Genomic DNA, 25,317 nt, shown 5'->3' with positions numbered 1-25,317 from the left:
AAATGTCCATCCTCTGCCTGGGGGCTCTTCCAAGTCTCTCTCCTGGGGATCGGAGTGTTATTCTTACCAAGGTACAAACAGCACGGTGTGTTTTCCACAGTGCCACCCCAGGCCCCCTCAGAGGGTGGTGGCAGAGCCCATGGAGGGCAGTTGGATGTTGTGTTGTGCCCAGAATGAGGGGCAAACTGGTGTGATGGGCTCCTGGACCCAACTCAAGGGCGTGGGGTGCAACGGGCAGGGGCACCACGGGCATGGCTGGAGCACAGGGTGGGATTCCAGCAAGCTTGGGCATCACTGGGGTTTCCCTCCCTGCCTGGAGCTCCCACCCAGTCGAGGCTTGGCATGAATTTAGTGGATGGAAGTCAGGGACAAGCTGAGCATAAGGGACAGAGGCTTCTTGCTGAGCTGGGGCCGTGCCAAGGTCTGCCCCAGGCCAATGTACCCCTGCCAGGACCCACACTGAAAACAGACACAGAGTACCAAGCTAAATATGAACGTTGAATTTTACCTTCTGGTCCATCACCTCCTGTTTTTTCCACCCTGGATATCACACACACACTTGTCCCTCCTTCCTGCTTTGCATTCTGCAGGTCAGGTGTTCTGTGCTGGGCTTTACCTGCTGCTTTAACTGTCAATCAGGGTGGTTATCAAAGGGTCAGCCCTGCCATCCTTAATGCCAGCGGGTTGCCAGCATCCTGTGCAGCTCAGAGCCTTTGGGATGTGTTTGTGCTGCTCCAGCATCTTCCCCATGTCATGAGAAATTGTTTCCAGCGGACAGGATGGATGAAGCTGAAAAGGGAAGAAAGAGAAAAAGGGAAAACTCCAGAGAAAGGGAGCAGAGCTGGTTTCCCCCTGCCTCTTTATTCCCCCTGTATCCCAGCTGGTCTCCCTTTGCTTCCCAGTTTTGGGAGTGCTGTTGGTGCCTCTCTGATGTTTGGATTGAGGCAGAGGAGCCAGCAAGCCCTGCAGTCCCTCTCGTGCTGGATCCTGTGCCTGCCACAAGCACGAGGCCATGAATATTGAAGTGAAAAAGGGGCCTTTTATGGACTTCACAGATGTGCTGGGACTTGGGGCAGGCCTCATTACCTCGGGGTTCTTTAAAAGGCCAAACAAAAGCCAGAAAAAAGAGTGTTAGGGGTGGAGGGGGCAGGGAGGCGAGAACTAGGAAAAAAGTTGAAAGAAAAGAAAAGACGAGCAGAGTTGATGGATATTCCATCTGTTTATGTTCAGCCCAGCGCTGGGAATTAACAAAGGCTGCTGGAGACGAAGGCTCTCTTTGGCCCTCCCTCCCTCCCTGTCTTCTCCAAATGTTCTGGATGGTTTGGTTTTGTTCAGAGCTCGCAAGGAGCAGAATGTGTTGTGTTTTTTGTGGCCATGTGTCTGTCCGTGGGGGCACCACAGCTGGTACTTCGCTGCCAGCCCCGGATCGGGATTTCCTGGGGGTCTGATGTGTCTCCCTAATTTCACATTCAGAGCCTTCAGGATCAGATCCCTCCACCCAGATAAACCAGTACAAACTTCTTGGCTCCTTCCAGAGCTGCTCTGGTGTGTGTCAGCAATGGGGTTTGCTTGGGCTCTCTGTGTTGTGACAGAGCATCTGGGTTGGGATGCAATTCCTTCTTCTTTGTGGGTTTGGAAAAGCCTCCATCTAGTTCAGCTTCCAGTTTCAAGGCAAAGGTATGTTCCAAACCCAGAGTTACCTGGAAAGGCTGGAATTGATAGAGAGAGGAATTCAGAGAGCTGGTGGGTAGGTCTTCACTCAAAGCCAGTCTTCCTATTGCCAAGAGCTTTTCAGTGATGGATGACTATTCCAAGGAAAACTTGATCTCTCCAGCTTTGTCTTTCCAAAATCTTGCAGTGCTCCACTTGTAGCTGTGCCTCTGAACGTGGCTAGACCTGCCCCCATAAGGCTCAGGCTCTTGTTCAAGGAGATTTAGGGATTTTATAGTGGAAAATGGAGGTGAATTTTGGACCTCTGTGCATCCCAAATTGACATTCCAACCAAAGAAATGTTTAGAATCCCACACATATTTCATGGCCAAGTGCCAGGTAACAGAGAATGGTTTGGGTTGAACAGGACCTTAAAGATCATCTTGTTCCAACCCCTGTACATGAGTTCTCTTCAAATCCCCAGTCCATGAGTGAGGAGGTGACTCCTGGCAGAGCTGGGAGCAAAGTGAGTTTGGGGAAGCAGAACAGCCAGAACCAGGTCAGAATTTAACTCATTGCACCACCTTTGGGACTTGGAGCCCAGCAGGTGAATGTGGGGCTGCTCCTGGGTGAATCTTTGGGGTTCAGCCCTGGAGAAATCATTGGATCCCACATTCCAAGGCAGAACAGGGCTGTGGTTCTCACTGTGGTCATCCCACACGTGGGGAGCTGCTGACACCTGGACACCTTTGTGTGTGCTCCCTTCCCATCCATTAAACTCCAGCTCTCCTCCCACAGATGATCTCACTCACTCAGCAGGGACCTTGACATGATGAGGGAATTCTCCAGCTGGGAAACAACTCTCCCTTTGCCCCCCACCCCCTTCCCTCTGTCCAGCCCAGACAGACAGACAGACACCATCTCTGCCCCCCATCCAGGAGCACCAGCTCCACTGTGAGTGTGATTTCCAGGCTGGAGAGCCCACCATGGCCCTCACCTCAGGCCGTGGTTTGGTTCCAGCCGCTCAGTTCAGAGCCTGAATAACAAAACCCCAGAGAAACCCCCAAACCTCTCCCTTCCAAGGCCCCCACCCCGACGCTGTGCCGAGCCCTGCAGCCCCCAGCTGAGCTGTAAATGGCTTTTTCATTTTCCTAGCCCTGCTCCCTGCTCTGTTTGGTATTCAAGGGCACCCCACCAACAGGCCCTGTCATTCTGCTCGGGCCGAATTACTTGATTAAAACGCGTATCAACCATTATGTGATTGGTTTTCTGCCGCTGCTGCTCCCACACCACGGCCCTCTAAACTATGTTAAACTGTGATACAGCTGCCCAGGCACGAGCAAAACGCTGGGGAACGGGGGCTTTGCAGGTTGGGAAGGGGAGGGAGGGGGAAACCCAACCCTTGCTTGTGTGTGCTGGGTCGATCCTTGGGGTTTTGTGTCTGGGAATGTGCTCAGAGAGGGGAAAGGAGGGGGGAGAGATGAATTTGAAACACCTGTCCCCCTCTGCAGTCCCACCTGCTGCTGAAGAGGTTTGGAGGTGAGCAAGGGGTTCTTTGGGGCACACACAGGCACCTCTTGCTCGCTGAGAACTCAGGACTTGATTGTTTTCCAGGAAGGAGAGTCGAGGGTGTTGTGGGTTTGATGCTGGAAAGAAAAAGGAAGGCAACACATTTCTGTGTCATCCTTTCTCTCAGGCTTCTCCCAGTCTTGGCTGCATTGTGATGGGTTTTCTTTGCTTTCTGACACAGGGAAAGGCAGAAGCTGAGCAGCCAGGGAGGGCTCCAGCTCTTGTTTCTGAAGCCATGGGGTGCAGGTGCAGCACAGGAGATGTGCCCTGTGAATAAACCACTGTGTCTTGGTGGTCCTTCTTCATCCCACATCCCCTGGGGGAGCAGGAAGAACAAGGTGTGCAGTCCCACCCTCCTGCTCCACAGGTGTACCATGGCCAAGGACCTCTCTATAGCCATGGAGTGTTTTGGGTTGGAGGGACCTTAAATGTCATCCAGTGCCACCCCCTGCCATGGGCAGGGACACCTCCCACTGTCCCAGGTTGCTCCAACCTGGCCTTGGACACTCCCAGGGATGGGGCAGCCACAGCTTCTCTGGGCACCCTGTGCCAGGGCCTGCCCACCCTCCCAGCCAGGAATTCCTTCCCAGTATCCCATCTATCCCTACTCTCTGGCAGTGTTGAAGCCATTCCCTCTGTCCTATCACTCCAGGCCCTTGCAAACTTTCTCCATCTTTCCTGGTGGCTCCTTCAGGTCCTGGAAGGCCACATTTAGGTCCCCCCAAATCCTTCTCTTCTCCAGGCTGAACAATCCCAGCTCTCCCAACCTTTCCCACAGCAGAGCAGCTCCATCCCTCTGATAAACTTGGCCTCCTCTGGATATATATTTATATATATACACATCTTAATATTTTAGGCCCCCGTGACAAGGTATCCAAGCAGGAGGTGGGATGGGAACCTCCTCACAGTGCCATGGCCATGTGGCACCATTTATTGAGGCAATGCCAGGCAGCAGAAACACCATGAGAGGTGAAACCTCATCAAGAGACTCTTTAATTGTCCTCCAGCATATAATAACCTGAATTTAGTCCATGTACCTGAAGTTCAGGTGCACATGGATTGGGAATATGTTCATGGGTGCATTTATGGTGCTGGGGCCACCAAGTCTGGCAGCTTTGGTGGCTGGAGGGCGTTGGGAAGAAGGGGGGATCTTGTGTGGGGCTGTAATGTGGAGGTGCTCAGGCCTTGCTGACACCTTCAAAGTGAAGGGTTTTTCCTGCTCTCGTGGCATCAAATCCAGGTTTCCCAGTGGCTGCTTTGGCTTCTGTGCTGGTGTAAAGGTAAAGCAGCAGGAGAACAAACCCAACACAAAAGAGATTATAAGTCAGAGTTACAGTTTAATAACAATATTACAATAAATGCAATGGCACAAAGAGAAATTGGGTTTAACCCCCAACCCCAGCAGTGTAACCCACCCCCTGGGGCACAAACACAGGGGGGTTTGGTGGCCCCTGTGCTGAGCCCCACGTGGTTCCTCCAAGGCCAAAGGAAAGGAAGGGACAAACCTGTTGGTGCAGATGATGGCACAGTCTGGTCAGAGTGGGGGGCTCCTCCTGGCCAGGGTCTGCTCCTCCTCTGCATCCATGGAGTGGTCCCAGAAGTCCCCAAAGCCCAAGATTCCATCCCTCAGGCCCAGGTGGGAGCCCCCAGTGCCTCTCCCAGGGCAGGGAGTTCCACACTGGGGGATCTGACTCTGGCAGTCAAGGGGGATTTTGGAATCGTTGCTGGCCCCTGAGCAGAGCTGAGCCCTCAGGTGGGTGTGGAGGTGCCAAGGACTCCCTGCAGGGCAGTTCTCCCAGCTCCTCTGCCAGGCTTCTTTCCCAGCCAGCTCCCAGCCTGAGGGCTCAGCTGTGCCCTGGGCAGCTGCTGCCAATGGGCCATTGGGAACAGTTGCTGGGGAATGAATGGAGGGGGGAGAATCCCCAGCTTTGGTCACCCCACACAGGGATAAACTGGTCCCACCTGCTGAACTGGGACAGCTTCCCAGCCAGTCACCTCCAGGTGGGTTCTGTGGAGCATCTCCACTGCTCCAGCTGCATTTGGGTGCCTTTGCAGCACAAAAGGTGCAGTTGCAGCCAAGCCATTCCAAACCCATTCCCTTCCCCCCTCTCCATCTCTCCCTTCCAACACACATTTAATTTTTTAGGATGGTGCAGCTGGAAGGAAGAGAGAAAGAGTGGAAATGAGATGAGAAATGGTGTTCAGCTCCCCTTTACCCTCTCACAAAATCCAAGCCCCACTTTAATGAATGCGTTTTCATGCCTGGTCCTCTCTGCCAATCCTTCCAGACGCCTCCAAGGTGCTTCAAGACAAGGCAGAAGGTCCTTGTAGAGCATCAAGGGCTCAGGCTGAGCCTGGAGGGTCTTGTTGTGGCTGATTCCACCTAATCCTGTTGATTAATTTAACTCCAGGGCTAAGAGGAGCCCAGAAGCAGTGAATGGAGAGGAGAAAGGCAGAGGGGGTGGGAGGGAAGCAGAGGAGGGAAGGGAATGGGGAGAGGGTGGGCACATCCAGGCTGTAATGATGGAGGGGGTTTCTTGGTCCTTTCCTCCAGCTCCAGGTCACTTGTGCTCCTTTCAGACCCCTCCAAAGAGCTCTGCCCTGTTCTTGCTAATTGTACCCCAACCTGGACCAGCAGATTATTGAGGGATGGGAGTTTGGGGGCAAAATTATCGAGGAATGAGAATTTGGGGCAGAATTATTGAGGAATGGGAGTTTTGGGGGCAGAATTATTGAGAAATGAGAGTTTGGGGGCAGAATTATTGAGCAATGGGAGTTTTGGGGGCAGAATTATTGAGAAATGAGAGTTTGGGGGTAGAATTATTGAGCAATGGGAGTTTTGGGGGCAGAATTATTGAGAAATGAGAGTTTGGGGGCAGAATTATTGAGCAATGGGAGTTTGGGGCAGAATTATTGAGGAATGAGAAGTTGGGGGCAGAATTATTGAGAAATGAGAGTTTGGGGGCAGAATTATTGAGCAATGGGAGTTTTTGGGGGTAGAATTATTGAGGAATGAGAGTTTGGGGGCAGAATTATTGAGCAATGGGAGCTTTTGGGCCATAATTCACACCTTTCCTCATGCTGGAATGGCTCCCAGGACAAGCCTGGGCTTCTCTTTGGCACCTTTCCTGTGCCATCCTGCACTCACCCTGCACACAAGCTCTGACCAGAAAGAGCCCTTGGGGTTCATCCAGTTTCCCCCAGCTCATCCTGAAGGTGCAGAACTTGACATTGGGCCACACAAACCTTCAGCAAGTCCCTTCACATGGTTATTTCTCCCCTCTTGCATCAGCCATGTGGTTCCTCTACTCCAAGAAGGTGCCTGGACATTGGAATAGTCCCTCTGGAGGAGAGGGAAGAGCTTCTGAATTTTCCCACTGGCATCCTTGTTTTCACTCCCACAGGGCAGTCTTTTTATTTCTAAAATGATTGTACTGTATTTGTAAAGGTATTGAACTTTATTTCTAAAAGCACTGCACTTTATTTCTAAAAGTATTGTCTTTTTTTCCTAAAAGTATTGCACTTTATTTCTAAGAGGGTTGTATTTTATTTCTAAAAGGGTTGTATTTTATTTCTAAGAGGGTTGTATTTTATTTCTAAAAGGGTTTTTTTTTATTTCTAAGAGGGTTGTATTTTATTTCTAAAAGGGTTTTATTTTATTTCTAAGAGGGTTGTATTTTATTTCTAAAAGGGTTGCACTTTATTTCTAAAAGGGTTTATTTTATTTCTAAAAGGGTTGCATTTTATTTCTAAAAGAGTTTATTTTATTTCTAAAAGGGTTGTATTTTATTTCTATAAACATTGCAAAGCAAAAGGATTTGAGCAGTTTCTTTTCTTTCTGAGCTACAGAGCAGTTCCCCTAAAAAAATAAAGGTAGATTTGCTCTTAAAAAATAAAATACAGCAGGATAAGTGTGTGTGACACTCACAATTCTCTCTTAGTTTTTCCCTTTTCTCTGCCTCCTCCTGCTGTGAGATTTTCCCCTCCCTGCCCTGCTCTTTCCTGTCAGTCTTTCCCAGTGGAATTTCCTGGGGGATATCCATGGACAGCTCGCTGGTTCTCATCCTTCATCACAACCACTGGTTGCAAAACCACCCAAGGAGCTGCTTCTCAATATTTCCCCACCTTCTTATTGACATTATTTCTTGTGCTGAGTAAGTGCAAAACGCTCCCAGCTCGGGGTTATTCCTCCAGCAACAGCCCCGTGGTGCTGGAAACTGGGATTTCCCCTCCTCACAACCATTTTGTGCTGCATAAAATAAAGGGTTTAAATCAAGGGTGAACTGTCACGACTCTGAACTCCACAGACAGTTCTCAGTTGAGCCTTTTTGGGGCTTTTCAGGGGCTTCAACCCCTCACTTGATTGCAGCTCATTTTATAAGGTTTTAACTCTTTTGGGTGTTTATTTCTTGGTCTTCTTCATCATGGGTTGAAGTAGGTGTGGAGAGAAGGGAAGAGGGGCAGAAAAAGGGGAAAAAAAGGAGCAAGACCAACAATATTTAAACTCTTCTTGTGCAAGAATATTCAAGTTTCAGGAGGGACTTTATTCAGAGCTACTTTTCCACACAGTTACACACAATCTTAAAAGCCACACACACCCTGCAAACCATCCAACATCACACACCTAGAGCTAATTATTAAGTAACAAATATTTCCCAAAAATTTCTAGATTTAAACAGTCCTAATGCAACTTAATTTAACTTTATAAAAGAGCTCTATTGATGTTACTCTGCAGAGTTTTTGCAGCTTCATTTCTCGCTTCTGCACCAGCTCAAGATCTCGAGACAAATTCCATTCTTAGCTTAGAAACATTTGCAAATTTATCTTTGGTTTGCCAGCCTGAAAATCTGTGAATCCCAACAGTGACCCCCCCCCCCCGCAGAGAGGGAATCTCCCTGAGCTTCCAATTTCAAGGAATCTTCATGGAGATTGTGGCAGTGCTTTGTCTAGGATATTTCAGGAATGGGAAAGACCTGCTGGGTGGCATGTGAGGCAGGTAAAGAGGCTGCTCCTGGACTCTGCCTTGGGGAGGCCACACCTTGAGTGTTGTGTTCAGTTCTGGGCCCCTCAGTTCAGGGGGCTGGAGCGGGGCCAGAGAAGAGCAACGAGGCTGGAGAAGGGACTGGATGTGGCACTGAGTGTCTTCTTAAACACCTCCAGGGACAGAGAATCCACCATGTCTTGGTCCAACCCCACTGTGATCACCAGCCCAGGGCACAGAGTGCCCTGGGCTGGTGATCACAGTAGGGTTGGATCAAGGGTTGGACTTGATGATCTCAGAGGTCTCTTCCAACCCAACTGAGAAGAGCAATGAGGCTGGAGAAGGGACTGGAGCACAAGTGCTGTGGGAAGAGGCTGAGGGAGCTGGGGGTGTTTAGCCTAAAGAAGAGGAGGCTCAGAGGTGACCTCAGCACTGTCTGGAACTGCCTGAAGGGAAGTTCTGGCCAGGTGGGGGTTGGTCTCTTCTCCCAGGCACTCAGCAATAGGACAAGGGGGCACGATGGGCTCAAGCTCTGCCAGGGGAAATTGAAGTTGGATATCAGGAAGAAATTCTTTGCAGAGAGAGTGCTCAGGGATTGGAATGGGCTGCCCAGAGAGGGGGTGGATTCCCCATTCTTGGAGGTTTTTCAACTGAGGTTGGCCGTGGCACTGAGTGCCATGATCTGGTAAAGGGACTGGAGTTGGACCCAGGGTTGGACTTGATGATCTCAGAGGTCTTTTCCAACCCAATCCATTCTATGATGCCAGGGGATGTGTTGTCCAACAGGCTCTTCCCAGCTGGAAGTTTTCCCCCCTTTTCCCTCCTTCCCTTCCTGACAGGAGCAGCTGTTCTGTGTCAGACCAGCTGGTTCCAGCCATACCCTGGGATTTTTCTTGCTCTCTGGGTTTCATCTTTGTAGTTGGGCTCTTGGAGCCCTGGACTTGGCACAGGGAGCTGTGGCTTCTTTTCCCAGCTTTGCTCCTGACTCACAGGGTGACTGGAGGTGGGTGATTGCCATGGCTGGGAAATGGGGATAGTGCCAGTTGGGAGCTGTTGGGAGGCTTGGGAAAAGGGCAGTTGGTATTTCAGGAGTTGGCTCTGGAGCCTTTTAACCCCATGGACAGCCCTGCTGGCTGTGGGTGGGACAGGCTGTTCCTCAGGACAATCAGTTGCCCTCTCCCAAAACTCTGTGGCCAAATCAGGGATCCTCAATTAGGAGCTTGAAGAAAGTCTGGCTGTTTTCCCTTCCACTCTTCTGCAGACAAATTGAAATGTGGGAGCTTAAATATATTACAGATCCTTTTCCAGAATGTTTTTCCTTCTCCTGGGGACACTCTGGACCTCAGCAGGGAGCAGATGAGCTGTAGGGAGATGACATGACCCTGCTGTGAGGTGGGCAGGAGAAGGAGAGATCCAACCATGGTCACACTGTCCCAACAGGCACTTTGGGGCTTTGCTACATGAGCTGAGACCCCAAAACCAACCATTCCTGTGCTAAAAACAGGCACTTTGGGGCTCTGCTGCATGAGCTGAGACACCAAAACCAACCATTCCTGTGCTAAAAACAGGCACTTTGGGGCTTTGCTGCATGAGCTGAGATACCACAAACAGCCATTCCTGTGCTAAAAACAGGCACTTTGGGGCTTTGCTGCATGAGCTGAGACACCACAAACAGCCATTCCTGTGCTAAAGAGCTCACAGGCTGCAAGTTCCTACTGTTTGTGTGCAGCAAATATACATAAATGTGTATTAATGACAGAGAAAAATGACATTTCACTTTGAGTGTTTTCCTCTGTGTTCTTCCCTTTCCTCACATTGGTTCTCTCACACTCTGGACACAAACACAATTCTGTCCTTATTATTTTTGTTTCATACCAAACATTCCCTGCAAAGACATGAAGTAATTAATAATCACTTCAGTGATGAGCTTAAATTTACTGCCTGCTGTGGGTTTCCAGATGTGCTTTTGCACAACATGATGCTCCAAGGTCCAGATGTGCTTCTACCTGCCCTGAGTCATCTGGGGCCCAGATGTGGAGGGCTTTTATTTTCAAGTGCAGATGTTCCTTTCACTTGACACTCCAGACCTTCCTTGAAAGTGGATGAAACCAAAAAAAAACCCCCAGTTTAGGAACAGATTCTTGCCACTTCTCTTTAAAATGTGGGGCAGAGGCTGCTCCTCTGAAGCCCACAGTGAATTTCTCACGGATTTGGGTGAGAAATTAAAAAAAAATCAAAATGTTTTTTGATCTAAAAGATGAATGTGTGTAAAGATTCTTATGTATTTATTAGCAAGCCAGAGGTAGAAGGAGGAAAAAGCCTCTCAAGGTGATGTTTTTGCCCCCCAAACCAGTTCCCCTGACTCCAGCACAACTGTGGCATCCGAGCTCTGACATCCTCCCCGTGAAGCCCCAAGACATAAAAGCATTTTTGGGTTGAATGCAGAGGCATTTTGTGGTGATCTCAGTATAAACAAGTGAGCTCTGAGGGGATATTTGCCTCCTACTCCTCCAACTTCCCAGCAGCTGTCGGGGCAGTCACAGCTGCTGTTCCCAGCCCTGACAAGAGAAGAGGCAGATTTTTGGATGATGATAATATAGAGGGTGAAAAACACTGGGAGGGACTTGGGGGAACTTTCTCGTCAAGCTGAGCATATGGAGGTCCTGCTTTAATCCTTGAATTAGCAAAGGTTCACCCAAAAGGAAAAAAAAATGACTTCTCAGGGAGCACAGTTGGGGTCTGGCTCTGTGGTTGCTCTGAAAGACAGAAGTGAAGGTTGGCAGGGAAAAAAACCCAACCCTGAACATTGAAAAGTCTCCTGTTCTCACGAGAGAGGAGGAAAAGGTGGCAGAGGGCAGATCTCTCACCCACCTCAGAGGTTTCAGGTGTCAAATTGTTCCTTCTCTGAACCAGTGGCACGTTTGTCTCTGTCCCAAAGGCAGATGTGAGGTTTGTCCTGGCTGAGATCCTCCAAACCTCAACATCTGGGAAATGAGAACCTGCACATGTGTCTTGAAACACAGAAGATGCTCCACGAGAGCAAACCCTGGAGTTCCACCTCCAAGTTCTTGAGATGTTCCCTCCAGGAGCTGCTGAGGATGTGACTGTCACTGTAGTGGCTTCTGCTTTGTCTCCAGAGGGAAAAAATGGGGCAAAATTTGGTTTCCTTATTCCATCTGTGCTTTTTTGAGCCTCAGGAGGGGACAGATGTGGTGTCAGGGGGAAGGGAAAGGCACTTAATAAGTGACTGATCAGACACTGGGAAAGGACTTTGATGGCATCTGAATTCTGTAGGAGTCTGACCTTGTGCAAAACTCCTGCTGAAATTTGGGAATTGAAGACTTGAGGAAATGTTTCCTACAGGTGAAGAAGAGCTGAGGAGGTTTTTCCCAGCTGTAAAACTTCCTGATTGGTTTTTTTCCCCCTTCCTAACCTGGTTTAAAAGAATTGAAATCTTAAACACCGACACTTGACAAACACAGGAGGAAATGAGGCAGCACAAGTTAAAGCATCATGGATTGATATTTTCATGTGCTTATTTCAGTTCTCCATTTTTCAGTGCAAAATCTGCACCTGGGAAACAGCAATTTGAAATGAAAAACAATGGAAATGTCTTGAAATAAGAAAATAAACCTTATTTTTGTAGTTAAAATGAAAAGCGGCTCTTTCTCTGCAATGATTTGAATCAGGGATTATGAGCCACTGTTTTCCTGCAAGAAATTTGGATTTTCCAAAATTTTCTTTGAAATGTGGGAAAAAAATAACTGTAGGAAAGGACATAAATAGCACAAACCTGGTACATGTGTTGGGCATGGGTAGAGTTCCCTGTGAGGGTGGGCAGGTCCTGGCACAGGTTGGGCAGAGAAGCTGTGGCTGCCCCATCCCTGGAAGTGTCCAAGGCCAGGCTGGACAGCGCTTGGAGCAAGCTGGGACAGTGGGAGGTGTCCCTGCCCATGGCAGGGGGTGGATGATCTTTGAGGTTCTTCCAACCCAAGGTGGAGAGTCTGTGACTAAAAGCCTTGTTTTGATGGGCGGGAGAACCAAGATCACTTCTCTGGGCTGCTCAACTCTTCCAACATCCTCTCTGTGAGCTTCAACCACACCAACCTCCCCTTCTCTTCCTCCCCCACCCAAGGTAACAGATTGGATGAAGGCTCCGATGTGGAATCCGAGCCAGACCTGCCCCTGAAGCGCAAACAGCGCCGCAGCCGAACCACCTTCACGGCCGAGCAGCTGGAGGAGCTGGAGAAGGCCTTCGAGAGGACCCACTACCCCGACATCTACACCAGGGAGGAGCTGGCCCAGAGGACCAAGCTCACTGAGGCCCGTGTGCAGGTGAGGAGGGCAGTCAGCACCTGGGGAACCAGCCTGTGGAACAGCTCCTTGGGCACTCTGGGGACATAGAGGGTGGTGCTGGGGCTGTGAGGAGTCTCTTCTCTGCGGGGACCAGAGGCAGCACCAGGGAATGGTCTGGAGTTGTGTCAGGGCAGGGTCAGGTTGGATCTCAGGACAAGGTTCTTCCCCCATTGGGTGGTGGGCACTGAGCAGGCTCCCCAGGGCAGTGGGCACAGCCCCGAGGCTGCCAGAGCTCCAGGAGGGTTTGGATGATGCTCTGGGGCACAAGGTGGGACTCTTGGCGATGTTCCTGTGTAGGGCTGAGGGTCGGACTGGATGATCATTGTGGGTCCTTTCCAGCTCAGAATATTCTGTAATCTCAGATTGTGCCAGGACAGGCTCAGGTTGAATCTCATGAAAATGCTCTTCCCCAGAAGGTGGTGGGCACTGACCAGGCTGCCCAGGGCAGTGGGCACAGCCCCAAGGCTGCCAGAGCTCCAGGAGGGTTTGGATGATGCTCTGGGGCACAGGGTGGGACTCTTGGGGATGTTCCTGTGTAGCGCTGAGGGTTGGACTGGATGATCATTGTGAGTCCCTTCCAGCTCAGCATATTCTGGGACTCTGTGAGGGTATTGAAAAGTGACATCATGGACACACTTCTTCTCCAGAGTCACATCCACAAGGATCTGAGCTTTAAATCCAGTTCTGCATGACCCCTGAGGTGACCTCAGTTGGTCAGAGGCTGAGACTGGTAACACCAAGGTTGTGGGTTTGATCCCTGTATGGGCCATTCACTGCAGAGTTGAACTCCATCCTGATGGGTTCCTTCTAACTCAGAACATTCTGGAATTCTGTGTTGGCCTTGATGATCCTGGTGGGTCCCTTCCAACTCAGAACATTCTGGGATTCTGTGTTGGCCTTGATGATCCTGATGGGTCCCTTCCAACTCAGAATATTCTGGAATTCTGTGTTGGCCTCAATGATCCTGATGGGTCCCTTCCAACTCAGAACATTCTGGAATTCTGTGTTGGCCTCAATGATCCTGATGGGTCCCTTCCAACTCAGAATATTCTGGAATTCTGTGTTGGCCTCAATGATCCTGATGGGTCCCTTCCAACTCAGAATATTCTGGAATTCTGTGTTGACCTCAATGATCCTGATGGGTCCCTTCCAACTGAGCATATTCCATCCTACATTCCCACAGATTTGCAGACAGACCCTTTGGATTTGGCCCCTTGCAGAGGTACCAGCTGGAGAATTTGCTCCAGGTTGGGAGCAGGAGCCAAACTTTCCCAAACTTGGCAAGACATTTAATTTTCTACTGGAGAAAATTCCTTCCTTTGCCCAGGAGGAAACAGTTTATTCCTGGTTGGCGTCTGAGGAGAAATCCCACCATTTACCAACCTCACCCAGGGGAGCAGATCATATTTTGCAAACTTTGCAAGTCCTGTGTGTGAATTTTCTTCAAAGTATTTTTTTCAGTCCCCTTCCATCTCCAGAGAGCACAGAAAGGGAGGGGGAAGGGAAGGAGAGGGGAGGAAAAGAAGGGGAGGGCTCGGAGCCGGGGGGGGGGGGGCTGTGACATCCACACGATTAATGGCCCTTGTGGGAGCTGCACACAGAGCCCCTTGTCTGGCACACAAAGGCTGGGTCAGCAGTGTGTGCAAACACGCCGAGGGATCAGGGGTGTGAACAGATCGAGGGGGGATAATAAAGCCCCTCGGGACGGGGAGGGGAAGGGGGAGGCACTGGGGGCTGTGCCAGGTTAGGGCAGTGAAGTGGAGACCTCAGAAGTCCATCCAGCCCCCACACCGGGGGTCGCACCGAGAGCTCGGGGCTGTCCCAAGACCCCGACCGAGCCCAGAGCTCGGGGAGGGCAGGGAAAGAAAGAGCTCGCCGGGACTGGGACAGGGAAAGAGCTCGCCGGGACTGGGACAGGGAAAGAGCTCGACAGGGTTGGGACAGGGAAAGAGCTCGCCGGGACTGGGACAGGGAAAGAGCTCGACAGGGTTAGGACAGGGAAAGAGCTCGACAGGGTTGGGACAGGGAAAGAGCTCGACAGGGTTGGGACAGGGAAAGAGCTCGCCAGGGTTGGGACAGGGAAAGAGCTCGCCAGGGTTGGGACAGGGAAAGAGCTGGCCAGGGTTGGGACAGGGAAAGAGCTCGCCAGGGTTAGGACAGGGAAAGAGCTCGCCAGGGTTAGGACAGGGAAAGAGCTTGCTGGGTTTGGGACAGGGAAAGAGCTCGACAGGTTTGGGAGAGGGAAAGAGTTGGCCAGGTTTGGGACAGGGAAAGAGCTCGCCAGGTTTGGGACAGGGAAAGAGCTCGCCGGGCTTGGGATAGGGAAAGAGCTCGCCAGGTTTGGGACAGGGAAAGAGCTTGCCAGGTTTGGGATAGGGGAAGAGATCGCCAGGATTGGGACAGGGAAAGAGCTTGCCAGGTTTGGGATAGGGAAAGAGCTTGACAGGTTTGGGATAGGGAAAGAGCTCGCCGGGTTTGGGACAGGGAAAGAGCTCGACAGGTTTGGGACGGGGAAAGAAGTCACTGGGCTTGGGATACGGAAAGAGCTCGCCGGGCTTGGGATACGGAAAGAGCTCGCTGGGTTTGCGACAGGGAAAGAGCTCGCTGGGTTGGGACAGGGAAAGAGCTCGCTGAGTTGGGACAGGGAAAGAGCTCGCCAGGGTTGGGACAGGGAAAGAGCTCGCCAGGGTTGGGACAGGGAATTGCTCCATTAGCGGCTCCTCCAAAACAAACAGGCGTTTTGTTTTCTGCAGTTCGCAGGGTAATGAGCTTGATGTGCTCTCTCAGAAGCCACAACCTCCCAAATTTTCGGTGTTTCCCCCTCACCTGTCTGGTAAAGGACATTTTCCCCTACTCCTGGGACGGTCCCTGGTTAAGGAGTTTTCCTATTATCCCCCTTTCCCAAGGAAATGTTAAACCAGTCTCAGGACTGCAGTGGACACCCTCTCACCTGCCTGCAGCTTCCTCTCGAGAGGTGCTGCATCCTCCTGAATCCCTCATCCCTCAGGATGTGGCTGGAAAAGGAAATCCAGCAAATATTCAAGTGATTCTAGTGCTGATTTTACCCAAAAGAGCATCCGAGGGTGCTCAGCAGAAACTGTTCATTTGCTGATCCTGTAGAATCAGACGTGGGAAAGTGGCTAATTAAGGGAACCGAGCCTGGAGTTGGAATGTGTGAATTCCCTCCTTTTTGTTTTGCATATTTTCTTCTAATTGCTCTCGCTTGTGTAGGTGGACAGAAGATGTTAAGTGAGGAATAAAAATAGATGTTCCCGTGGTTAAAAGAGGTTTTTTTTTAAAGGGAGAACAGGGTTTAAGGAACATCTTTTTAAGGGAGAGGGAAACGTGAGTTGCACAAACTCTGAGGGATGGTGGAGAGGACAGGAAGAGTCCCAAAGTGCAGGTTCTTTTCCAGGGTGCTCTGACCTTGCTGTGCCAACACTGGGAGGTGAAAGCAGAGAGAGGGAAAGCTCAATAATTAACTAAGTAAATAAAGACACCCTTTGCTTTGCCTCAAGCTGCGATCTCCGAATCCCTCTCCTTGCTCCCAGGCAGCTTCCCTGGAGGCTCCTGCCAGGGCTCCAGGAGCAGCTGTTCTCCAAGGCACATTCCTGATGGCTTTCTCATTCCAACATCCTGGCACACTCGGCTTCTTCCCACCACTTTTAAGCCTGCCGCCCCCTTGTCAGATTTTCTGGCTATCAGAGCAGATCTTTCCCTGGCTCTCGGGATCTACAAACATCAGTCAATCGAGTTCTTGTGGAAAAAAACACCCAGCCACACACACACACACAAACACATCCCCATGGACCCATCCAGCAGGGAATCTCCTGCCACCTTGGAGTCTCAACAGGGTTTTGAAGGCCAAGACTTGTGTTTTGGATTAAAAATGGCTGTAAAAAGAGTGGGGCCAGCTGAGATCAGGGGTCTGAGTGGGAACAGGGTCTGTTTACAAGGGCCTGGAGTGAGAGGACAGAAGGAATGGTTTTAAAGGAACAGAGAGAAGATTTAGATGGGATATTGGGAAGAAATTCCCCTCTGTGAGGGTGGGCAGGCCCTGGCACAGGATACCCAGAGAAGTTGTGGCTGCCCCATCCCTGGAAGTGTCCATGGCCAGGTTGGACAGGGCTTGGAGCAACCTGGGATGGTGGGAGGTGTCCCTGCCCATGGCAGGGGGTGGCACTGGATGACATTTAAGGTCTGCTCCAAGCCAGGCCATTCTGGGATTCATTCTATGATTCTCTGAAGGGCCACACCAACATCTACCCATCCTTCTTGTCCCCAGAGCTTCAGCTGTAAAAGGGGAAGCAGATGGAGAAGTCTCCTGGATCCCAGGGCCACTTGTGTGGACAATCCCTGGATCACAGTCAGGTGTTCCTGAGCTCATGGAGACCCCACACCCTGAGGTGAATCCCATTTGGGCAATCCCTAAACTAAAATAAGTGGGATTGTCTCTTTTTTTCCTTGTCCTCATCTCTCGTTGCTTCACCACGTGAAAGGTGAACCCACCCAAGCCCTGGTTGTTCTCCCTCACAGCTGAGTGTTCACAGAGCACCACCTGAGGAGCTGTGGCTCTGTCAGACCTCCCTGGCACATCTCAGAGCCTGCCTGGTCACAGCTAAGAGCAAGTTTGACGCGTAGACATCTAATGAACTTCCCCCAGAAGAGGTGGGGATGGTGAGGAGCAGCTCCAAGCTCCGGTTTCTCCTCCTCTGGGAAGTTCAGGGGAGGCTGAGCAGGATTTTTGCAGGGTCACTGCAATGTTTGGGTGGTTGAGATGCAGAATTTCAGCTCTCACACTTCAACACCCCCAAGGGTTGGAGCTGTTGAAAGGTTGATCCCAGACTAAGCATAGCCAGGGACAAGATTTCCATGGATTTCTGGATGAGTCAGGATTAGTGTCAAACCCATTCCCAGTGGAAATTCCCACTGCTTTTTGTGCCAGGCAATGTCTTGACCCCTCTGGCCACACTAATTGCCCAGGACTGAAGGAATCCTTGTCCATCTGCAAGTTCTCATTTCCACCCTTCCCCAAAACAAGCTGTTGGATGCCAAGAGTTCACATAATTAGAAATTAAATCTAACAGCTCAATAATTCACTCAGTGATTTAATGGGAGCTTTGATTTTGATCTTGGATGTATTTTGGGTTTTCGCACCAGTTGTTGCTGATGATGTCAAAGTTTTCATGGAGAAAAAAACCCTTAAATGGGATTCTGGGATAATTTTGGAGTTTTCTGCCTGGAATTTCTATAGAAGGGACTTTTTTTTAGAACAACTCCATTCTCATGAACAATTTGTCTTTGTTAGCTGAGTGTTTTTCAATAGGAAAGTTGATTTACCAGGAAATTCTTGACTTCTAAAGTCAGAAAAGCCACCAAGTACCTCAGTCATGAGTGTGGGGAGTTGAATCTAAACCTCCTCTTAGACAATCCCATTTGTGGATTTGTTTGCCCCAAATTGCTGCATTTTAAGGCGAGTTACCAACAAACCTTAGAACTTATTTCAGTCCTTTTACCCATAAAGGAACCCCAAACAGTGCCCAAATTGTCCTCAGGGCAGCACCACAACCTCAAGTCACTCAGAAATTCCTCCACTCAAGTAGTTTTTCCCAAATATTCCAAACATCCCATGAGCCAGATGTGGGAAGTTCCAAACCATGATATCAAGGAGCTTTCCCAGGAATGGTTTCCTCAAAAAAAAACCTGTTGTTTTTTCCTTCCCAGCATCACCTGTGGATGGTTTGACTGGTGAGCACAACCAAGTTGGTTATTCTGGTCTGGCCAGTGGGTGATTTCTGGGAATAAATGAGCCCAAAAGTCCATCGTGATGCTGCTTTTTGATACGAATCCCCAGGAAATTCCATGCACTGAGCAAGCTTTATTTCAATACCAAAATTAAACCAGGCAGCAGGAGTTGCAAGCCAGTGATTTATTGATCATTTTTCTGATGGACACCCTTGTGATTTCTGCCTGGGAGAAAATGGATGTTTCATTTAATCAAAGGGCTCAGAGCAAGTGTGGCTCAGAGATCTCGGTGCATTTCTAAGCTCTTCACATCATCTCTATTTTATGACACAGTTTCAGACTGTAGTAAACAACCAGCCAGGTTCTGGCTCGGGCTGCAGAGCTTCACATTTGCCAAATGAAAAGGAATTCTATTCAATTTTCCTGGAAATTTTTCACAGAGGGAGTCTCTCCTCCACATGGAGAAGCTGAAACCCACCATTTCCCAGCAGGACTCTGCAGTTCAGTATCCAGAAAAAAACATGGATTTCTTCAGGGACGGCTCATCTCTCTCTGTTGGGTCCTGGTGGGGACCTTAAAAACCTCTTGATTTGCAGGAATTATCAGGGTCCCTGTAATTCACCTCAAATTACATGGAAATGGGGCAATGAGAGAGAAAAACCTTCTGGATTTAATCACAGCCCACCAATTAATGTTACCCAGAGAAAAAAAATGGAGTTTTAACCAATCCAGTGAGAGTCTCGGTGCCATTTTCCCTAAATGGGATTGAAGGGAACACCAAAAAGGGAAAATAATGCAGTTTTCCATGGAGGAAACCAAATATTTGCCTACAAAATAAATCTGCTCTTAAAAAAAAAAAAAACCAACCCAAGTGGCATTTTGGGGTGATTTAAAGAATTTTCAGCAGCTGTCGCTGTGATCAGGGCTCTGTCCTGCTCCTCGAGGTGGAGCTTTGGGGGGATGAAGGTGTTAAACAGAGGGATGATGATGATGATGAGGAGGAGGAGGAGGAAGAGGAGGAGGAGGAGGAGGAGGAGGAGGAGGAGGAGGAGGAGGAGGAGGAGGAGGAGGAGGAGGAGGAGGAGGAGGAGGAGGAGGACAAGGAGGTCTCCCAGCACTCCTTGGTGCTTTGGGGGGATGAAGGTGTCAGACACAGAGATGATGATGATGATGATGATGATGATGATGATGATGATGATGATGATGATGATGATGATGATGATGGTGAGAAGGTCTCTGAGCATTCCTTGAGGTCATGCCTTTTAGGGATGAAGCTGTTAAACACAGGGATGATGATGATGGTGATGATGATGATGATGATGATGATGATGATGATGATGATGATGATGGTGGTGAGAAGGTCTCTGAGCATTCCTTGAGGTGATGCCTTTTAGGGATGAAGCTGTTAAACACAGGGATGATGATGATGGTGATGATGATGATGATGATGATGATGATGATGATGATGATGGTGGTGAGAAGGTCTCTGAGCATTCCTTGAGGTGATGCCTTTTGGGGATGAAGGTATTAAACACAGGGATGATGATGACAATGATGATGACAATGATGATGGTGAGAAGGTCTCTGAGCATTTCTTGAGGTTGTGTTTCTTGGGCATGAAGGTGTCAGACACAGGGATGATGATGATGGTGAGGTCTCCCCAGCCTTCTTTGAGGTGATGCCTTTTGGGGATGAAGGTGTCACACACAGGGATGATGATGATGATGACGATGATGATGAGAAGGTCTCTGATCATTACCCAGAGCCACACAAAGCTCCCACACCCTGGTGCTGTTTTCCTGCTGTTTTTCTTCCCGAACTCTTTGAGTCGTGTCCAAACCGCCTCTCCTGAGGCAATTCCCCCTCCCTTAAAGCTCAGCCGGGAATGTTTTCCTCTCTTCCCATTCCCATTCCCCGTGCGGAGGCTGCGATGAGGTTATACCACAACAGCTGCCCCGTGGGTTGGCAGCAGCCGGGGCACCGTGCAGGGTTGGGGCTCTGCTTGGCACGGCTGGGGCTCTCCTTGGCACGGCCGGGCTTGGCACGCTCCCGTTCAGCACCCACGGCAGGAACAGCCGCTCCGTGAGAACCGCAGCGCTGCCACTCCGTGTGCCCAGGCACGTCCGGGCGATGCCAAGCGCCATCCAGTCCCGGGAGAGGCCGCGGAGAGGGAACTGCGCTGCTCCAGACACCTTAAAGAAGCAGCTCTGCAAGTTCAGTGACGATGAGGAGGGTCCAGGTGCTCCCCCCACCTCCTGCCTCACGGAGATCTTGCTGCGGAAGAATGTTTTTAGTGAGAGAGAAAGGAAAGCTGCAACATTTTTACCTTCTCTTTGCTTAGGAAATCAATCCCTGACGTCTCACGGTGTTGCTGTTGTTCTCTCCCACGTCTCCAGCACGAATTAGGCTCAGAAATGCGGCTGGATTACAGAAAAGAGTAACCATTGAGTGGTTGCCCCAGTGAAAAGAGTCCAAATCAGCCCCCAAACCACATAATAATCACATTAAAAAAAAACAAACAACCAAACCCACAACCAAAAAAAAACCCCAGAGCCAAACTGTAAATCACCAGATAATCAAACTGTAAATTTATTTATCAGGTAACCAAACTGTAAATTAATTTATCAGGTATCCAAACTGTAAAGTAATTTCTGCAGTACCCAGACTGCAGTGACAAGACTTTCTCTTCCTGAGCTTGGGAAAAGCCAGGAGTGATCTCCTCAAATTGTAGCACCAGTACTTAAAAAGGGGTTACAAGAAGGATGGAGAGGGTTTTTTTTTTAAAAGGGGTTACAAGAAGGATGGAGAGGTTGTTTTTTTTTTTTTTAAAAAGGGGTTACAAGAAGGATGGAGAGGTTTTTTTTTTAAAGGGGTTACAAGAAGGATGGAGAGGTTTGTTTTTAAATAAAAGGGGTTACAAGAAGGATGGAGAGGTTGTTTTTTTTTTTTGAAAAAGGGGTTACAAGAAAGATGGAGAGGGATTTTTTCACAACGATGTGGAGTGACAGGACAAGGGCAAATGGCTTTACTCTAAAAGAGGGGAAATTCAGGTGGGATATTGGGAAGGAATCCCTCCCTGGGAGGGTGGGCAGGTCCTGGCACTGGTTGCCCAGAGAAGCTGTGGCTGCCCCATCCCTGGAAGTCTCCAAGGCCACCCTGGAGCAACCTAAGACAGTGAAAGGTGTCCCTGCCCATGGCAGGGGGCAGAGTTTGATCATCTTTAAGGTTCCTTCCAACCCAAACCATCCCAGGGGTCCATCTAAGTGTTTCCTCAGAAAGGCATCAGCACTTTTGGTACTCGTAGAATTCCAGTGATCACCTCCTTGGACTCAGGAATGTCCCACAGGCTGAGGGTGTTGTCCCAGCTCTGGCAGCCTGAGGGCACCTTGCTGGGCAGAGCCAGCCCTGTTCCATTAAGTGTATTATGGTTTGCTGCAGATGAAAATGATAAACCTAATCCTGGAGTCCTTCTGGCAAAGCTCTGGTGGAGATCAATGGGAAGGGACAGGAATTTGACAGGAGCAGCTGCTTTTTAATTGTGAGGCAGGGACTTTATGAACCAAAGTGCTCCTTTGAACCTGCTGTGGGTGGAAAAATCCATTCAGATCAGTAAAATCTGATTTTTACATAAAATTGTGGGGGTTTGTGTTGAGATGCCAACCTGGAACTGACTTGTTTGACTCTTTGTCCTGTTCTGGTTTTCTCAGTCCCCTTTGGGTCTCGAACTGCCAACCTCGTGGCCACGAGTTGAGATGCCCCAAACAATGTGGGAATTATTTGATTTTTGCACAAAGGCCAGAGGGCCCAGAGGCCAAAGCAATGAAGGAGTCCCCAGCCCCTGGGCTGAAGGGTTTGTGTGGAACTCTGCACACTCAGCTGCTCTAAATGGAAGGCAGTGAAGTTGCACTGATTTATGGCAGCAAAGTGGCTGTGCCATTGTATGAAAAACAAACAGGGCCTCTCCCGGAGGTTTTATGAGAAAAACCTTTATCACAAAATTTCCCAACAGGGCATGGAGCAAAATATTCCTCTCAGGCTTTGCTTGAGACCCTCTGCTCCCACCAGTATGCCCAGTAAAGTGCCCCAGTTGGTATAGCCAGCATGTGGTTCCCATCCATCCTCAACCTCCCCAACCTCCTTCCTGGCACTCCAGTTAAATATATTTGACCAAATATTCCTCTCTGGCTTTGCTTGAGACCCTCTGCTCCCACCAGTATGCCCAGTAAAGTGCCCCAGTTGGCATGGCCAGCACATGGTTCTCATCCATCCTCAACCTCTCCAACCTCTTTCCTGACACTCCAATTAATTATATTCCACAAAATATTCCACTCAGGCTTTGCTCATCCCAGTGCTGACCCTCTGCTCCCACCAGTATGCCCAGTAAACTGTCCCAGTTGGCATGGCCAGCATGTGGTTTCCGTCCATCCTCAACCTTCCCAAGCTCTTTCCAGGCACTCCAATTAATTATATTCCACAAAATATTCCTCTCAGGCTTTGCTCAGCCCAGTGCTGACCCTCTGCTCCCACCAGTATGCCCAGTAAAGTGCCCCAGTTGGCATGACCAGCACATGGTTCTCATCCATCCTCAACCTCTCCAACCTCTTTCCAGGCACTCCAGTTAAATATATTTGACCAAATATTCCACTCAGGCTTTGCTTGAGACCCTCTGCTCCCACCAGTATGCCCAGTAAAGTATCCCAGTTGGTATAGCCAGCATGTGGTTCCCATCCATCCTCAACCTCCCCAACCTCTTTCCTGACACTCCAATTAATTATATTCCACAAAATATTCCACTCAGGCTTTGCTCAGCCCAGTGCTGACCCTCTGCTCCCACCAGTATGCCCAGTAAAGTGCCCCAGTTGGCATGGCCAGCATGTGGTTTCCGTCCATCCTCAACCTTCCCAACCTCTTTCCTGGCACTCCAATTAATTATTTTCCACAAAATATTCCTCTCAGGCTTTGCTCAGCCCAGTGCTGACCCTCTGCTCCCACCAGTATGCCCAGTAAAGTGCCCCAGTTGGCATGACCAGCACATGGTTCTCATCCATCCTCAACCTCTCCAACCTCAATCCTGGCATTCCAGATAAATATATTCCACAAAATATTCCTCTCAGGCTTTGCTTGAGACCCTCTGCTCCCACCAGTATGCCCAGTAAAGTGCCCCAGTTGGCATGACCAGCACGTGGTTCTCACCCATCTTCAACCTTCCCAACCTCTTTCCAGGCACTCCAATTAATTATATTCCACAAAATGTTCCTCTCAGGCTTTGCTTGAGACCCTCTGCTCCCACCAGTATGCCCAGTAAAGTGCCCCAGTTGGCATGACCAGCATGTGGTTCTCACCCATCCTCAACCTCCCCAACCTCTTTCCTGGCACTCCAATTAAATACATTCCATGTGATCAACCCTGGGAAATATTTCTAATCATCAGGAGGAGGGTTTTGCCAGGGAGTTTTAATCTTTGAGCCACTTCCCGTGGTGCTTAAGCCACTTTTAAAAGCTTTTCTTTGGCAAAGCAAACCTTGATGGTGGGACTCGATTTTGCTGCTAAAGCTCAGCCCGTCTGGAGCCCAAGAACAGCAGCAGCAAATCTGCTCCCCAACGTCTCATTCACCTCCCCGAGGTGGGAACTTCAAAGCCTCCTCGGGAAGGTTTCAGTGCAGCTCTTAAGAACGTTAAACCTTGGCCGTGTGAGAAGGAAGTGAGAGAGGGGAAAAGCAGTTTATAAATGGGAAAAAGCAGTTTATAAATGGGAAAAAGCAGTTTGTAAATGAAAAAAGCAGTTTATAAATAAAAAAAAGTTTATAAATGAAAAAAGCAGTTTATAAATTAAAAAAAGCAGTTTATAAATAAAAAGGCAGTTTATAAATAAAAAACAGGTTATAAATGAAAAAAGCAGCTTATAAATGAAAAAAAGCAGTTTATAAAATAAAAAATCAGTTTATAAATAAGAAAACAGTTTATAAATAGAAAAAGCAGTTTATAAATAAAAAAGCAGTTTATAAATGAAAAAAACAGTTTGTGAATGAAAAAAGCAGTTTATAAATGAAAAAAAGTTTATAAATGGAAAAAGCAGTTTATAAATAAAAAAGCAGTTTATAAAATAAAAAAGCAGTTTATAATTAAAAATCGGTTTATAAATTAAAAAAAGCAGTTTATAAATGAAAAAGCAGTTTATAAAATAAAAAATCAGTTTATAAATAAGAAAACAGTTTATAAATAGAAAAAGCAGTTTATAAACAAAAAAGCAGTTTATAAATGAAAAAAAACAGTTTATAAATGAAAAAAAGCAGTTTGTGAATGAAAAAAGGAGTTTATAAATGAAAAAACTCTTTCCATCACAACTCTTTCCATCCCAACCCTTTCCATCCCAACCCTTTCCATCCCAACCCTTTCTATCTCAACCCTTTCTATCCCAACCCTTTCCATCCCAACCCTTTCCATCTCAACCCTTTCCATCCCAACCCTTTCCATCCCAACTCTTTCCATCCCAACCCTTTCCATCCCAACCCTTTCCATCCCAACCCTTTCCATCCCAGCCCTTTCCATCCCAACCCTTTTCATCCCAACTCTTTCTATCCCAACCCTTTCCATCCCAACTCTTTCTATCCCAAACCTTTCCACCTGGAAAAAAGGCATTTGGAGCAGTAAATGCCCCTGTCTTTCATCACTCCTGCTGTGAAGTTCCTCCCTGAAATCTTCTGCTTCCCTTCCTGGGAAACCCACAATGTGCAGCATTTTGGACCAGGTGGACAAGCTGATCTGCTCTGGTTCCAAGGAGAACCCACAAAGGATCTGACCTGCAACCTGGCAAGGGACCTCCTGTGACTTTGGTGGAATTTTTTTGGATGTGCTTAAGCCATAAAAGGCCACATGGCTCTTTCCCACCTGGTTCCTGCATCTCCTGGGCCTGTGAACACAAACATGTGTTGCTCCTCTTCCATTCTCTGCTGAAGAGCAAAGGCCTGACTTGTCTCTCCCATCCCTGTTTCCATTTAGGAGCTCGTTCATCCCATC

At 48.9% G+C, this 25,317-nt stretch overlaps 1 protein-coding gene across 3 annotated transcripts in view; it reads left to right on the top strand.

Moving 5' to 3' along the window:
* PAX7 (paired box 7) overlaps window positions 1-25,317 on the top strand; it is a 125,235-nt gene that overhangs the window by 45,951 nt on the left and 53,967 nt on the right. For all 3 annotated transcript variants that reach the window (XM_071575639.1, XM_071575638.1, XM_071575640.1), the window contains exon 5: window positions 12,336-12,535. In XM_071575639.1, the coding sequence (XP_071431740.1) occupies window positions 12,336-12,535 (200 nt within the window). The remainder of the gene's footprint in view (window positions 1-12,335; window positions 12,536-25,317) is intronic.

The sequence above is a fragment of the Pithys albifrons genome, chromosome 22 (genome assembly GCF_047495875.1).
Source record: "Pithys albifrons albifrons isolate INPA30051 chromosome 22, PitAlb_v1, whole genome shotgun sequence".
NCBI lineage: Eukaryota > Metazoa > Chordata > Aves > Passeriformes > Thamnophilidae > Pithys > Pithys albifrons.
The sequence above is the reverse complement of the archived record's forward strand: the minus strand, read 5'-3'. Positions and strand labels throughout refer to the sequence as shown.